Source organism: Epinephelus lanceolatus, chromosome 16, assembly GCF_041903045.1.
Source record: "Epinephelus lanceolatus isolate andai-2023 chromosome 16, ASM4190304v1, whole genome shotgun sequence".
Taxonomy (NCBI): domain Eukaryota; kingdom Metazoa; phylum Chordata; class Actinopteri; order Perciformes; family Serranidae; genus Epinephelus; species Epinephelus lanceolatus.
Window position 1 is genome coordinate 16,948,173 of NC_135749.1, and position 15,198 is coordinate 16,963,370.

At 41.4% G+C, this 15,198-nt stretch overlaps 1 protein-coding gene across 1 annotated transcript; it reads right to left on the minus strand.

Annotated features, from left to right (window-relative positions):
- Positions 1-558: 558 nt before the first annotated feature.
- snrnp40 (small nuclear ribonucleoprotein 40 (U5)) lies at positions 559-15,140 on the minus strand. The gene is made up of 10 exons (XM_033636443.2): positions 14,917-15,140; positions 14,053-14,182; positions 13,865-13,958; positions 13,109-13,274; positions 12,236-12,358; positions 7,090-7,210; positions 5,232-5,314; positions 4,661-4,722; positions 1,166-1,269; positions 559-900 (listed from the first exon to the last, which is right to left on the minus strand). Exons 1-10 carry the CDS (start codon positions 15,025-15,027, stop codon positions 851-853), a joined length of 1,044 nt encoding a protein of 347 aa, XP_033492334.1. The 5' UTR covers positions 15,028-15,140; the 3' UTR covers positions 559-850.
- Positions 15,141-15,198: the final 58 nt, after the last annotated feature.

Sequence of the window (15,198 nt, forward strand, 5' to 3'; positions counted from 1 at the left end):
TAATGTCGAGTGTTCAGGAAGCAACCAGTGCCTTGTGAGGGCTTTTGTAAGCATATATCAAAATACCAAACGTATATATTTGCTTTAAAAGCCATACATAATAATTAAATAATATAGAAAACTGCGAAGGAAGATCAGTGTTAAGTATCTTTTTTAGTGCTTTATGAAATTCTGTCCAGAAAGGTCTGATCACTGGACACTCCCAGAATACATGCCAGTGATTGGCTTCCTGAAACCCACGCTGTCTCCAGCACCTGGTGTCCCCTCCGGCGAAATGTGCTTTCTGCTTCGGTGTGATGTAAAAACGAATAAGAGATTTCCACCCAAGCTCAATTTTTTGTCAATATTAATGCGTTAACCTGAAGAGCCCCATATACTGAGCTATATATACTGTGCTCCATATAATTCGACTGTCGAATATAGGTAGCATACTTTCTTTGAGAGAAGTAGTGGATGAATGATATCCAAATATCTTGTTCATTTCTCAACATGTTTTGTTGATAAAACCAGCAGCAGGAACACAGGAAAGCCTCATTATTTCAAAACAATCTCACACTCTTATTCAAGAATACTCAAGTTTATTAAAAAAAAGAAACCAGAATAAAAAACAAGTCATGGAGGTTGTTGTGACTGATAATAAACTTCAAACACACGTCCTGAGGTTGTTCTGTGACAAACTGAATCACATGAAATTACAGAGACTCCTAACCCGCTGCTGAACACCACCCATCCACTTCTGAGGCAGGACATTTGCTTTTACAGGACTCACACGCACACACACTCATCCAAGTTAACACACACTCTCACACTCACACATTGATCCAAGTTAACACACGCGCTCACACACACCCTACTGAATTTCTCCCATGTAGAGCCGCTTATCACTGGAGCCAGACAGCACTGTGTAAAGGGACAAACAGGAAAAAGATGATTAAACTCTTATTGTCAGTCATGTTTTGTAACTAAGCCTCAGGTGAACTAACTCGTCATGTCGAATCAACGAATAGGAAGTAAGAGTGTTTGATGACGACCACGTTCTGGCAAAACCACATGAATATTAAAATGCTCTTGCCTCCAGATCCCCCGGCTCTCTCCTCAAGATAACTGCGTCAAGTATTTCTGTTAAACTCTAACATGCATGACTGAGACCAAAGCTTTCACTCACCTATGGGCTCCTCTGGGTGAAAGGCCACTTCATTGACAGAGCCGGCGTGGCCCGGCAGCTTGTACAGGATTCTGCGTGATGTGGTGTCCCAGATGTACACAAATCTATTAACACAGACAAGTAAACAGCGAGAAGGACTCCTGATGTGAGACGGCACAGAGCTGAGACATACAAGACTGAAGGATTACGATACATATTGTGCTGTTTATTTGTATCCTTATGCTCACATAGACCAGAGATTCATAACCTTTTTTTGTCCATTATTGGGACCTCACCTCCCCGTCAATTAAAAAGTAGGCTAATTGTCTTTCTGAATATTAATGCTCATTATTATTGAGTTATATCATTTAAAGGTCCAGTGTGTAGGATTTAGGGGATATACTGAAATGAAACATAATATAAAAGTATGTTTTCTTTAGTGAATAATCACCTGAAAATAAGAATTGCTGTGGTTTCGTTACCTATAATGAGCCATTTATATCTACATAGGGTGCGGACCCTCATCCACGGAGCCTGCCATGTTTCTACAGTAGCCCAGAACGGACAAACCAAACACTGGGTCTAGATTAGGGCATTCGCGTTTTTCGTTAGCCACCATAGTTTCACAACAAGCACTGGCGGAAAAACACTGATTTTAAACCTGAAACTGCTTTATTCAGTGTTTTTACCGATATAAATCACCAGGTCTATTTCTTTTTGGAGAGGACAAGACCTCTGTGGATAATTTAGCTCCTAGTAAAAACCTCCTGAACACTGAAGGAATTCTAACCTGGGGAAGTTTCAGGAGGTTGCAATCTGCAATCTTCGCAACTAGATGGCACTAAATACAATGAATCCAACACTCTGCTCCCTTATTCATTTTGATTTTTGGGTCGTATCATTTAAAAAGCATCTCATTATATGCAAAGTAACAGTTGGAATATCACTATAATTAGTTTCCCAGTAAGCAAAAAAAAGCCACGTCAATAGAACTGATATTTATGAGTGTTAAACAAATGCAATGGATAGAGGTTTGACATTCAAACTTTAATTGTCATTACTGATGATAAACAGCAGCCAATCGGGAGGAAGTTATTTGATGCTAAACAAGAAGCATTCTTGTTATTTGTTCGGGCAGAAAACAAGCAGCCTAGCAAGGAAAAAGCAAAAAAATATGTAGGCTATTCTATAATATAGGCGTATTTATCTTAAAATTTTGAAGCAAATATGCAAAATTGCTTTGAACGTTACTGTGAGCTCTGCACTTGGTGGTTCTCTCAAGTTTTATCACTGCAGGTCAGGGTTAGAAATTAACCTTTTTGTCCACCTGCCTCTGTGGATGGTGGATTCCAAAATCCAAAATGAATCAAATCCAGCAGCCACCTGCATATTTTACCAGCGTTTGGCTGATGGCTGGTGCTAATTCCCCACCCTGCTGCAGGCTACAGAGAAGTTAGTTTCAACCGTAGTAATGTTAGACAAGGGCATAGGTTTTGTTACAACTCTGGGGGGGGGGGGGGGGGGGGGCATATGAAATGGAATTTGCGGGTCCTCCCCAGGGTATGTAATTAACACCTGCAAAACGCAGGTAAATTGTTTGCAGATACATGTAAAATGTAAAATGATGAGGCCACCTGCCACTTTGACGGACAGAGAAAAGGCACAGCAGAAAGACACGTCATACCTGGTTTGTAAAAGCAACATGATGGACCACAGCACCGTTTTGACAGTCGAAGCATACTGAATCCTAACTAATAACAATCAATAAAAAGACGTGCACACACATACCATACACGCCTACTCATTACTGCATCAACTTAACTACCTCATTTGTCAATGTCGTCTGAAGGCATAACTTAAGGTGCAGCGAGTGTGTGCCAGTTGAGCGAGAGAGAGACTGACGGTGACAGTGGATGTGCTCAGAGCAGACAGGTGCAGTGGAGAAATCAGCAGTTAAGTTGTCAAGTGGTGGTAAATGTAGCATGTAGGTTTTAGTCTGTGCATGAATGAACACTGCAGCTCCTCAAAACTCCAGTAAACTTCCCGTGTACATACATACATGTGATCTAAATGTTAATCCTTCATTTACTGCAGAGATTTTAAAAGTGGGAAACAAAAAAACAAATATTTATTTTCTTGTAGACCAACTTTTCTCATTTAATGTTATCCATGCTGAGTCAACAGACCTGTAGCCATGATTTACTCTTCCCTCCTCATTTGTGTCTTTTGCTTGTAACCTTTAAATGTGCATGTGGAACATACTCATGTTGATGACACAATATTCATTTAAATTGATTTATAAACCCCTGGACTTTGATAACTCGTGTGTTTCAGCAAGACTTCTGCTTATGTTCAAAACTTTCCTTCAGATTCAAAACATATCCCACATATCTGGGTTCTCTAAGAACTCAGGAATAATAATAATATTTCAAAAATAAATAAATAAATAAAATCAATGTGCCCTATAGTCTGCTGTACGTTATTGCTCTGCGCTCTCATATCCCCTTCAGACTCTCTGACAGACACAGAGCCCCGTTTGGGACTCTCTCTGGATGAGACAAGCTTAGGGAAGCGGCTGTGCGCTGCTCTTCATCAGAGGTGGAAAACCAGATCTAGACCTAACAAAGAGCAGGCACAGCCCAATGTACAGACCACTAATCTGTAGATGAGGCTTCTTGCTATGTGAAAAAAAGTGTGGCAGACGCAGCTGCATCTCTCAGGCGAGCTTTACTGCCTCTCAGCTGAGTCCTCCCCCTCTCTTACTGTCTATAAAGCACCGTTACTCGTGGTTTTACAACACTCCCCACACACAAGTAAATGTGCATTCAAATGTAGGACTAAACTGGCATTAAATAACTCTCTGACTTCTGTGTCTGGAGTGAATGTCTGTCAAATATCCAACCAACCTACAACTAGCTTCATCGTGGTGAGGCAGCTGCAGCTAGCTTGACCACAGTGTTTTGGACTGGACTGGAGTGTGGACAAGACAGTGGGGCTCGTATATTTGGTGCTCTTGCTGTGCCTACAGTCTGCACGATTACAAAAAATGTGCTCCACACGGACGTCTGCATAGGGATCCGCACAGACCTTCACAGACATGGGTGGCTGACGAGATTTACGTCATACAGACCAAAGCGGACCCTCATACGCAGACGCAAAAACTGTGAATTGGCCTTAACACAGACTCTCATATACACATCTTCATCTTTATCTAATTTTATATTCAAAACTTTTCCAAGACATTTAGTTAATTCCAGTTTTTCTTATTTCATAACTTTTCTGGAAATTTCATGACCGTGGGAACTCTGCATATAAGACAACAGCATGTTAAAAAATATGTAAGACTTTAGTCAAGGGCTGCATGTCTTCTCTTAATAAAACAGAGAATAAAAAAAGAAATATACTTTAAAGTCACAGTAACAAAATGAATGTTCCCTAAATTAGAAAAACCTTTATGTGTATGCAAAAGTCTGTAAATGAGATGTATGTGTATGTGTGTGTTTCGTTGCCCCTCACCTGTCAGCTGAGCCGGCAGCGATCTTACTGCCGTCAGTAGACCAGGAGCACCTCAGCAGATTCTGACAGACAGGAACAGATGTTAGAAAGTGCATTAGCAACATGACACAAGCATTCGGCACATGAGCTGCTGTTACAGTAATAAGATGAAAGATGAACTTTTCTTCATTAGAGGGGACGGCAGAGAGTGATGGGTGAGGATGAAAGGAGATGTCATGCAACAGTGGTCGACAACAGGCGTAAACACCGCCAGCAGGACGGCAGCTGTTCGTCACTTGCGCACAAAGTTATAGACTGTATCAGTGCACAGGATTAAAGTACCAAGGGCTGTTTATTGCATGTCAGAGAGTGACATGTTTTGATGGCTTTATAGGGGAAAAAAAATCTTTGAAAATGATAGATTCAAACTCGTGGTTAAAGATTCTACTAGGTGGTGAAAAAATTGTTCCTTTGTTCCTCCCAGTTCCTAAAAATATACGACCCCTCACCCTGGATGGTATCAAAAGAAGTATCCGTGCTGTAAGTTCAAGTACAAAGACTGCAAAGACGGTCAGAGAGTTATTTATGTCACCTTCTCAAAGTTGTGAACGTTGCCCTGGAAAATCTTCACACATCTCTCCTTGGGTGCAAATGGCCGGACATCCCAAATACGCACTAAACAGAGACATAGACAAAAGACAATTATAAGAGTTCAGCTGAGAAAAGGCATTTCTTATGCTGTAAATATGAGCTGTGTCATGAGTGTCCAAAGCCATTATACAATTTGACTTTCTATACCGAAGGATATGCCACTGGTAGAGGGTTTCACTGGCAGAGTCCACTAGGTCGTCTCGAGTTTGGTTCAGGTGTACTCTGGTATGGTATGCACCAAGTGTGAACACCAACTGAACCAAGATGTGGAATTGAACTACCAATTGATGCGACTCCAGGGAGTTACTCACCGGTTATGGAACAGTCTCAATTTAATACCAATGGCTGTGTATCAGAATCAATCGACAATCGTACCTCCTGTGAAAACGCCCTTAGACTATCAAGTCTTGAGTTGTGAGATCAACTTCTTCATAAGGATAGGCCACATGATATCAAGTGTGATTTTTTTCGGACTGTACACACACTGAGGTTATATAGTAAACTAGGGATGCGCGCGATTAGTTGTCTAAACGATTACACGTCCACCCCCCTCGCTAGTCGGTACCAGAAATATTAGTCTGTTGAACCAATTAGTGTTAAGTCTTAACTGTCATGCAGCCGCCTGCCACTAGTGGGGGCTACAGAGCCGTCGGACAGCAGTCCCCCTCCCCACGGTAATGCTCGAGTAGACTGGCGTTTTAAAACAGCATGGTGGGTTATCGGAGAGATGTCCTCTCACAAAACCAGCGCGGTTTGGCAGTACTTTGATCTAGAAAATGAAAACACGGTAGCATGTAGGCTGTGTCTGAAAAAACTGGCATATGATCACTCGACTGGAGCAATGTGCAACCACATTCAACTAAAGCACTTGGATGTTAACCTGCATGGAACGACGGCTGCTGCTGCTAGCGGTGCTAGCAACACTTCGACACCAATTTGACATTGTTTGCCCGGAGACGCTTTGATCCGACCCTGTCTGAGAAGATAACACAGCTCATCATGACAATGACCTCGCAAGATATGCTTTCACTTAACTTTGATGAAGGTAAAGGCTTCGGGAACTTCATACAATACAATTAATACTTAATACACTGTGCCTTAGACTAGTCGACAGGGAAATTAGTCGCCAGGAACATCCCTATAGTAAACCTGAAATGCGTTATTACAAATGTAATAAATTACATTACTACACGACTTTGTTGAATACTTGATTCTGATTGGCTTGGTGTCGTTGTTCTGCATCACCCTGTCAGGGTTTATTTTGCAATAATGACCTGCTCGCTGTGCATTCTCCCATTCATAACTTATTTCACCAGTCATCTGAACAGACAGAGGAGTCATTAGATGGACCAAGGAAACTTTAAACAACAGCTTGTAATTAGAGAGCAGAGTTGCCTGTCCCATTGTTCTTTTCCCAGTTAAATCTATTTGTTTATGATGCCATGTCCTGCCATATTTCCCTGAAGTAGTGTATGGTGCCCCTCTGGAGCACAGCCTACAAAGTGTAATTTTTCTGTCAACCACGTGTTAGTTGTTAACTCACAAGGAAGGCAAAGTGTTGCCACACCGCTAACTTCAGGGAAGCAAGAGGATTTTCCAGTTCTATTGTTTCTCCATCATCTCAGACTCTGGCAGTGGACGTGGTGTCTACTGGCAAGCTTTTAAAGTGGTGTTTTTCTTCAATTCGTCAAACGTGTGCAAGCAGGCGAGGGTGGAAATCAAAAGCTCATCTCGATGAATTTGTGACTTGGAAATCGAAACGGTTACACAACTAGTAAATATACACACAAGCACTCTACCTGTGTTGTCCATAGAGTTTGAGAGAAGGTACGATCCCTCAGAGCTCAGGCTGAGTCCAGTTACTGAGTCGCCATGGCCATGCATATTGTAGATCAGCTTGTTCTGCCTCAGGTCCCACACCTGCTCAACGCACACACAACAAAAGCAGCTGTTGACAGGGCTCATATAACAGGACAAATGTAAGTCGGCCTATGTGTGAAGAGCAAAGAGAAGCACCAGATATTATTGCAGCTGGAATCCAGGAAAAGAAAAAGATGTCCCTACAGCACATGAACACGAAACAACATGTCAGCTATAAAATCACGGAGAAGCCTGCAGCGGGGTTTGTAGGTAACAGAGTGAGGCATAAAACACAAGTGTAATTCTTAAACATCATTACAAAGACAAGTGAAGAGGATGTAGCAGCGAATCGACCGTTTTATGGGATTAGCGGCACCTGAGGGAGGCAGTTTCACAGCACACTGACAACGAGCTAAATACTGAATTTAAGCACCTTATTTGTAATGCAACGTGTTTCACCAGCTGCAGATATTAGTCTGTGGCTTCAGCCTAATTTCAAATGTGATACACTGCATCCTAAATGACTGAACTCATCGCCTTCAAGAGAAGTGCGAGCAGCCCTTTGATCCTGAGCATTTCAAAGACACTAAAACCACAAAATGATCATTTGTTTGTCAGATGACCTTGTGTTGAGCTGTATTTGTAAAGAAAACTTTGTTTTACTTGCATGCCTCAATGGTGAACAAAGAATCCAAAACTGGAAAAAAAACACCTCTGATGAATTATAAACTCTCACACAACTCATGCAGTATAATCAAAGTGTCAATTTCCAGTTGCTCAGTTCATCCCAAGCACATACATTTTCACTAGTCTCACCACCAGACAATCAGAGATCTCCGCCTTCTGATAGTCTGGGGACACTCCTTTCTAAAGTGTGTTTAACACACCGGCGAAAACGGCCGGCAACAAAGCAACGCCTCTTGCATTTTTGAAAAAGCCACGCCTTCTCGGAAATATGCGCTCCCCCTTTTCTCGCCCGCAAGGAAACAAGCACACAGAGAGCTTGAAAATGGATGCTGAGAGATTTAACTCTGTTTTATCAAATGTGTGCTCATCCGTAAAGAAAATATTTTTTCCAGCGGATGTCTTAGTTACAACATGATTGAGCTAACTGGAGTAGTTTCATGTCATATCCGACAACGGGAGGCTTTTAACAGATGACGTCCTGATGTTAGCTTTGCTGCTAGTGTTAGCTGTCCCTGTCAGCTGCAGCCACTGATGCTTTCTAGACATCGTGATTTCCCAAAACTGAATAAATACCACACATAGCAACACAAAACTGCTTTGCTAGCTCAATCATGTTGTAACTAAGATATCCGCTGGAAAAGATATTTTTTTCACGGACCATTTAATGAGTTATTACCTATTACAGACACCGCTAACGGCTAACAGGGCTAACAGCTAACGGTTAGCCCAGCTAAACGTGCACACAGAAATAGTAATGTTTGTTCAATCATTGTGTTTATAGACTTTACAAACATCGGATTAGTCTAAAGGGTGATACAGTGATGTGAAAAATGTTATATATAGTCTATATACAGTACAGGCCAAAAGTTTGGACACACCTTCTCATTCAATGCGTTTTCTTTATTTTCATGACTATTTACATTGTAGATTCTCACTGAAGGCATCAAAACTATGAATGAACACATGTGGAGTTATGTACTTAACAAAAAAAAGGTGAAATAACTGAAAACATGTTTTATATTCTAGTTTCTTCAAAATAGCCACCCTTTGCTCTGATTACTGCTTTGCACACTCTTGGCATTCTCTCGATGAGCTTCAAGAGGTAGTCACCTGAAATGGTTTTCCAACAGTCTTGAAGGAGTTCCCAGAGGTATTTAGCACTTGTTGGCCCCTTTGCCTTCACTCTGCGGTCCAGCTCACCCCAAACCATCTCGATTGGGTTCAGGTCCGGTGACTGTGGAGGCCAGGTCATCTGCCGCAGCACTCCATCACTCTCCTTCTTGGTCAAATAGCCCTTACATAGCCTGGAGGTGTGTTTGGGGTCATTGTCCTGTTGAAAAATAAATGATCGTCCAACTAAACGCAAACCGGATGGGATGGCATGTCGCTGCAGGATGCTGTGGTAGCCATGCTGGTTCAGTGTGCCTTCAATTTTGAATAAATCCCCAACAGTGTCACCAGCAAAACACCCCCACACCATCACACCTCCTCCTCCATGCTTCACAGTGGGAACCAGGCATGTGGAATCCATCCGTTCACCTTTTCTGCGTCTCGCAAAGACACGGCGGTTGGAACCAAAGATCTCAAATTTGGACTCATCAGACCAAAGCACAGATTTCCACTGGTCTAATGTCCATTCCTTGTGTTTCTTGGCCCAAACAAATCTCTTCTGCTTGTTGCCTCTCCTTAGCAGCGGTTTCCTAGCAGCTATTTGACCATGAAGGCCTGATTCGCGCAGTCTCCTCTTAACAGTTGTTCTAGAGATGGGTCTGCTGCTAGAACTCTGTGTGGCATTCATCTGGTCTCTGATCTGAGCTGCTGTTAACTTGCGATTTCTGAGGCTGGTGACTCAGATGAACTTATCCTCAGAAGCAGAGGTGACTCTTGGTCTTCCTTTCCTGGGTCGGTCCTCATGTGTGCCAATTTCGTTGTAGCGCTTGATGGTTTTTGCGACTCCACTTTGGGACGCATTTAAAGTTTTTGCAATTTTCCAGACTGACTGACCTTCATTTCTTAAAGTAATGATGGCCACTCGTTTTTCTTTAGTTAGCTGATTGGTTCTTGCCATAATATGAATTTTAACAGTTGTCCAATAGGGCTGTCGGCTGTGTATTAACCTGACTTCTGCACAACACAACTGATGGTCCCAACCCCATTGATAAAGCAAGAAATTCCACTAATTAACCCTGATAAGGCACACCTGTGAAGTGGAAACCATTTCAGGTGACTACCTCTTGAAGCTCATGGAGAGAATGCCAAGAGTGTGCAAAGCAGTAATCAGAGCAAAGGGTGGCTATTTTGAAGAAACTAGAATATAAAACATGTTTTCAGTTATTTCACCTTTTTTTGTTAAGTACATAACTCCACATGTGTTCATTCATAGTTTTGATGCCTTCAGTGAGAATCTACAATGTAAATAGTCATGAAAATAAAGAAAACGCATTGAATGAGAAGGTGTGTCCAAACTTTTGGCCTGTACTGTATATAGCTAAAAGCTCTGCTGGTTTTCTACCCGGAAGTATTTGTAAACAACAAGGCGATTCCCTCTAACGTTATAGTCCAGCTGGACGGATGAGTCATGACCTTGTAAAAGATTATGTTTGTTTCTTTTAGTTGGCGAGAATGTGTCGCCGCAAACGCGACAAACATCCACTAACTTTGATGGCGTTTTCTGCGAGCACGGCTGAGCCATTTTGTACCGCTACACGTGTTTCTAATGGGAATATGTTTACAAGCACAAGACTTCAGCGAGCCAACGAAGGACCGCCCTACAGATTTACTATTGGTTCTGCAACGTAGGGAGTTTTTTTAAACTCTGAAATTGTATCCGCCCATCTAAACACAAAATCAGGGAGAAAGTCATCAGTCTTTAGTTAAGCAAAGCGCCTAAAGACTGACTTGTGAGTCTACATTTTCACTTAAATGTTACAACGTAACGGTAGCGCACCTATTGCATAAGTTGTGTGAGTTTGTGAGCTGCTGTTTTGATATAAATTTGTTAGACATGAACCTCTTTTACTGCAAAGCATCAAGACCCTTCTCCATTTTTTTGACTCTTCATTCACTGGAGGCATGCAAGGCAGGAAAAACAAAGTTTTCTTTACAAATTCAACATGACACGAGGTGAATAACTGACATACAAATGGTCATTTAGGGGTGAAGTATGCCTTTAACAGCTGTGGTCTTTCTTGTGACAAAATCTGCAACAAAGGCTACTTGCATTGTTGTGCTGTTTGTCTTTCATCTTATCATCATACTCTTTAAAAATGATTTCTACGGTTATAACTGTGGTACACACTGTGTCTGTGTGTGTGTGTGTCAGCAGATTAGAGGATTGGAGTTATATTATTTTATTCAGTGAGGAAAAGTTAGGGAAAATTTATTCCTTTTTTTTTCACCAGATACATTTTCTTCTTTGGACAATCAATTTAAGTTTGATTGTGGTATCCAATTAGCAGCTACTGTATATTCAGAGACTGGAATTACCACCTCAAGGTTGTGTCCTTCCACCAAAGTCACAGTTTACATCCGTGTCTGTTCACACTCATATGTTGTCAAGACAGTAGACAATTCTTCAAGTATGGATGTTACTGCAAAGAAGCTACACATTCTGATACATGGATGCTTCACAGACATCTTCAACTCCCCAGCACAGAAGATCTTTACAGTCAGCACAGTTTCAAGGTGGGCATCCAAGAGGAGTGTCAAATCAGTATCAAACCAAATTCCCCCTTCTGTTCCTGAGATATAGTGCTGAATATCAGCCAGAAAAGTGTTTTTGCAGAACATTATGATTTCGCAGTGAGGTTGATCTTTGATCTTTTGGATATAAAATTAATCATTTTGTCCTATTAGAAATTTTGTGTTAAATTGTGTCATAATTAGAGTAAGAACTCTCGAGTCACTGTGACCTTTGACCAGCTACTACTAATTACCTCATCCTTGAGTCCAAATTTGAAGAAATCCCCTCTAGGCTTTCTGGAGATACCGCATTCACAAGAACACTTTGTACGTACAGACGGACAACAACTTTCTTGCACACTCTGTTCTATCAATCAATCAATTTCCATGACTTCTCCAAAGAAGACAAAGGGCTTTCAATGGTCATTACTTGCCAGCAATTAGACCATGCTGATACGTTCTGTAAAAGCTTTCTCCAGGTGCTTTCAAAAAACCTTGTAAAGATATTACTATTGACAACTTATTGTTTGAGATACGTATACAAAATGTACCTGATATTGATTTGGGGTTATACTACCCTTCTTGATTTTGCCAACATCAACAGTAAGTGTACATCCTCACAGCTAATATGAATCTCTCAAACCTTATCATGAAATTCTTTAAATCCCAGGTAATATTTATGATGTAATTCCTTGGTTATAAGCTGGAGCCTCGTACCTTGATGTCGTTGTCGATGCCTCCTGACAGGATCTGATCACTGGTGTCATTGAACGTCACGGCCAACACCTGGTAGGTGTTCTGGAAAGTGTGGATTGCCTGTTTCTTACGAATGTCCCACAGCTACAAAATAATAAACACACGTAGAACGAAAGAGGAGCCTGATCAGATCAACAACTGAGATGGAATATTTGAGGTAAATTTGTGACAACATAATTATTATTTCCCAAAACATAATCTACCATCTACCAGTGATATTTCCTCCAGCATGAAATGGGTTCCATTCTGGTTCACATACATAACTTTGAACTGTTGTGAAGCAATTTAATCAAATATAAATTTTTCAGAAACCAAAAAGTTGGTTCCCAGCTAGAACCAAAAATAGCAGGTTTTCCTTAACCTACAGTGTAAACCAGAGATATCCATGGGCATGTTATAATGTACAGGTAGGGAGGAGAGGATGAAGAAGTCAAATGCAAGATCGCTTGGGAAAAATAGTGTTCAGAGCTCTGATTAATGTTTGGTCAATGCTTGTTTTTCAAATAAAAACAAATAACTGCCATAACAGAACAAAAGCTTGCAGGTAATCAATGTGATCCGCCATCTACTGTTTACTTCCGTTGCGCATCATGCAAGGAGCTCTGTTGATGACACATCATTGATTACAATGGTTCCGCTCAAAACTGGTGGAAACATGAGCCGGTTCTCTAGATAGTTCTCTAGATGTGAGCTCCAGCTTAGTCCTGAATGAAACCAGACCTAATTTGGTTTAAAAGGGGTGTGAGTATGGATAAAAAATAATAATGAAATACCATCCAATATCTATACAGGACAATTACTTAATTTAAACTAATGAGCAGATGGAAATCTCACCTTGACTGTCCCGTCATCGCTGCCGGTGCAGACGAGCTGTGGCCCTCGGCGGGCCGGATAGCAGGAGTTAACAAAGGAGGTATGGCCCTTCAGACGCTTGATCCTCTCGCCTGTTTCACTGTCCCACACACCGACAGTCTTGTCTGTGCTCGCCGAAAACAGCATGCTGAAATACACAGCAGGAAAACAAAGTGAGTCAACCCTCTCCAGACACATTTATTAACCTGCTGGTTTAAGCCATGGATTAAGAAGCGGGAGTTTGACACGTGTCTTGCCAGTTATCTCAGCCAGCTAGTAAACTTTAACAGGACATAAGTGTTGCTCTCAACACATTACAGAACCAGGAATAAACAGTCATTTTTATATGTAAATAAATAAAATTGATTGATTGATTGATTGATTGATTGATATTTGCTTGGTAGTTTACTTTGAAACAATATGACTGATGGATAGCTTATAATGTTACAGACAAAAATATTTGTTCTAATATAGTAGAAGCCCAGCATGAATTAATTGTTTTCACAAGCTTCAGCACCAAAATTCCATGATAACAATGGAAAAGTTTAGATTAGTGAGAGAATCAGGAAGAAACTACCACAAAATTTGAGGAGTTCAAGACCGACTATACTTGATAACACCATACCCTCTAACGGTCCATTTTTTCTTCCATTTATTCATCCACAATTGTCAACTTAATGCTATTTTGTTCATCGGAATATACCTATGTCATTTTTATTTGTCGGACATCGTTCATACCTGCCATCTGTGTTGTAGTGCAGCTCCATCACTGCGCCACTGTGGCCCTTCAGAGTGGCAAAATTGTCACAATCTCCATACACATTCCACATCACTGCAGCAAAGAAACACAGTGCACAACATGTTATTCACAGTAACTGGGAGTATGACATGTTTCAACAAGGATGTATGGAGTGTAAATAACATACATATGAGCCTGTCAAATCCTGAGGAGGCCAGCGTGGCTCCATTGGGGTGAAACTTGCAGCAGTAGACCTCGCCCTCGTGGCCAGACATCAACATAATGGGGGCCTGCAGGCTGGAGCTCCGTGGGGGACCCTATGGGAGACACATTCAAGGTCAAATATAGTGTGTATTGTTATACGCATATGCGTATGTGCCAACCAATAAGTAACAAGAGATTGCAGTACAGAAATGCCAGATATGTTTGTCCAGGGAAGAGCACTGACAAGTGATGTTACAAAACAGTATCTGCCATTAGTCATATGATCTTGGCTCTTAAATATCAACACTGGCCATAGAGATCCAAACTCCTCTGGGCTATATTATCAATAGTGTTTCATCCAACTGGGAAAATTGTCCTGATGATGTTTACCATAGTTGGTTGCATGATATTAAAGAGGTCAAGCAGGACAAAGTGGCATTTTAAAGAATTGGAGGAATCTGACATGGAGTTAAAGTTAAGTATCACGTAAAGGGTGAAGCCACAGCCTCCAAAATGATTATAAAGTTGAACCAATGTCTTTAAATAAATAGTGTAAGTGTGTTCTCCAAAAAACCTCCCAGATAATTACCATTACAGAGGTTAATATGAAGTATTTCTTGCGTTTTTTGTCAATGTAATTTTATTTTCTCTTCCTGCCTTTCCCTTTAGCTAGCAATACACGCCATGTATACACCTTTAGACAGTTTATTGTCCGGTTAGTGCACTTAAGAACATGTTGGGTAAATATGTACAAATTTAAGACGGTCTACATGTTTTGGTCGCCTCTAACACACAGCTATGAGTACTTTACAAGTCTTCAGGATATTAATAACTGTATAATTCGTACCATGGCCACGAGTTGCTGAGACTGAGCCGCCGCCACCAGCTCTGTCCGGGGCCGCTTCACGGCGGCAGGAACCACCGCCATGTCCGCGGCTCTCTTCTTAGGTTCAATCATCCTGAGTTAGTCGACAAGAAACAGCAAAAACATTTAATTTAATGCTACAATTCGTAAAAATGAATGGACGTCTTTCATGGAGGGACGTCGAGCGACCAACGGAAGGCAGAAACTACTTCCGGTGGCTATGAGGCGTGTGATTGGTCGACGCCTGCGCGGGCTGCGCTGATT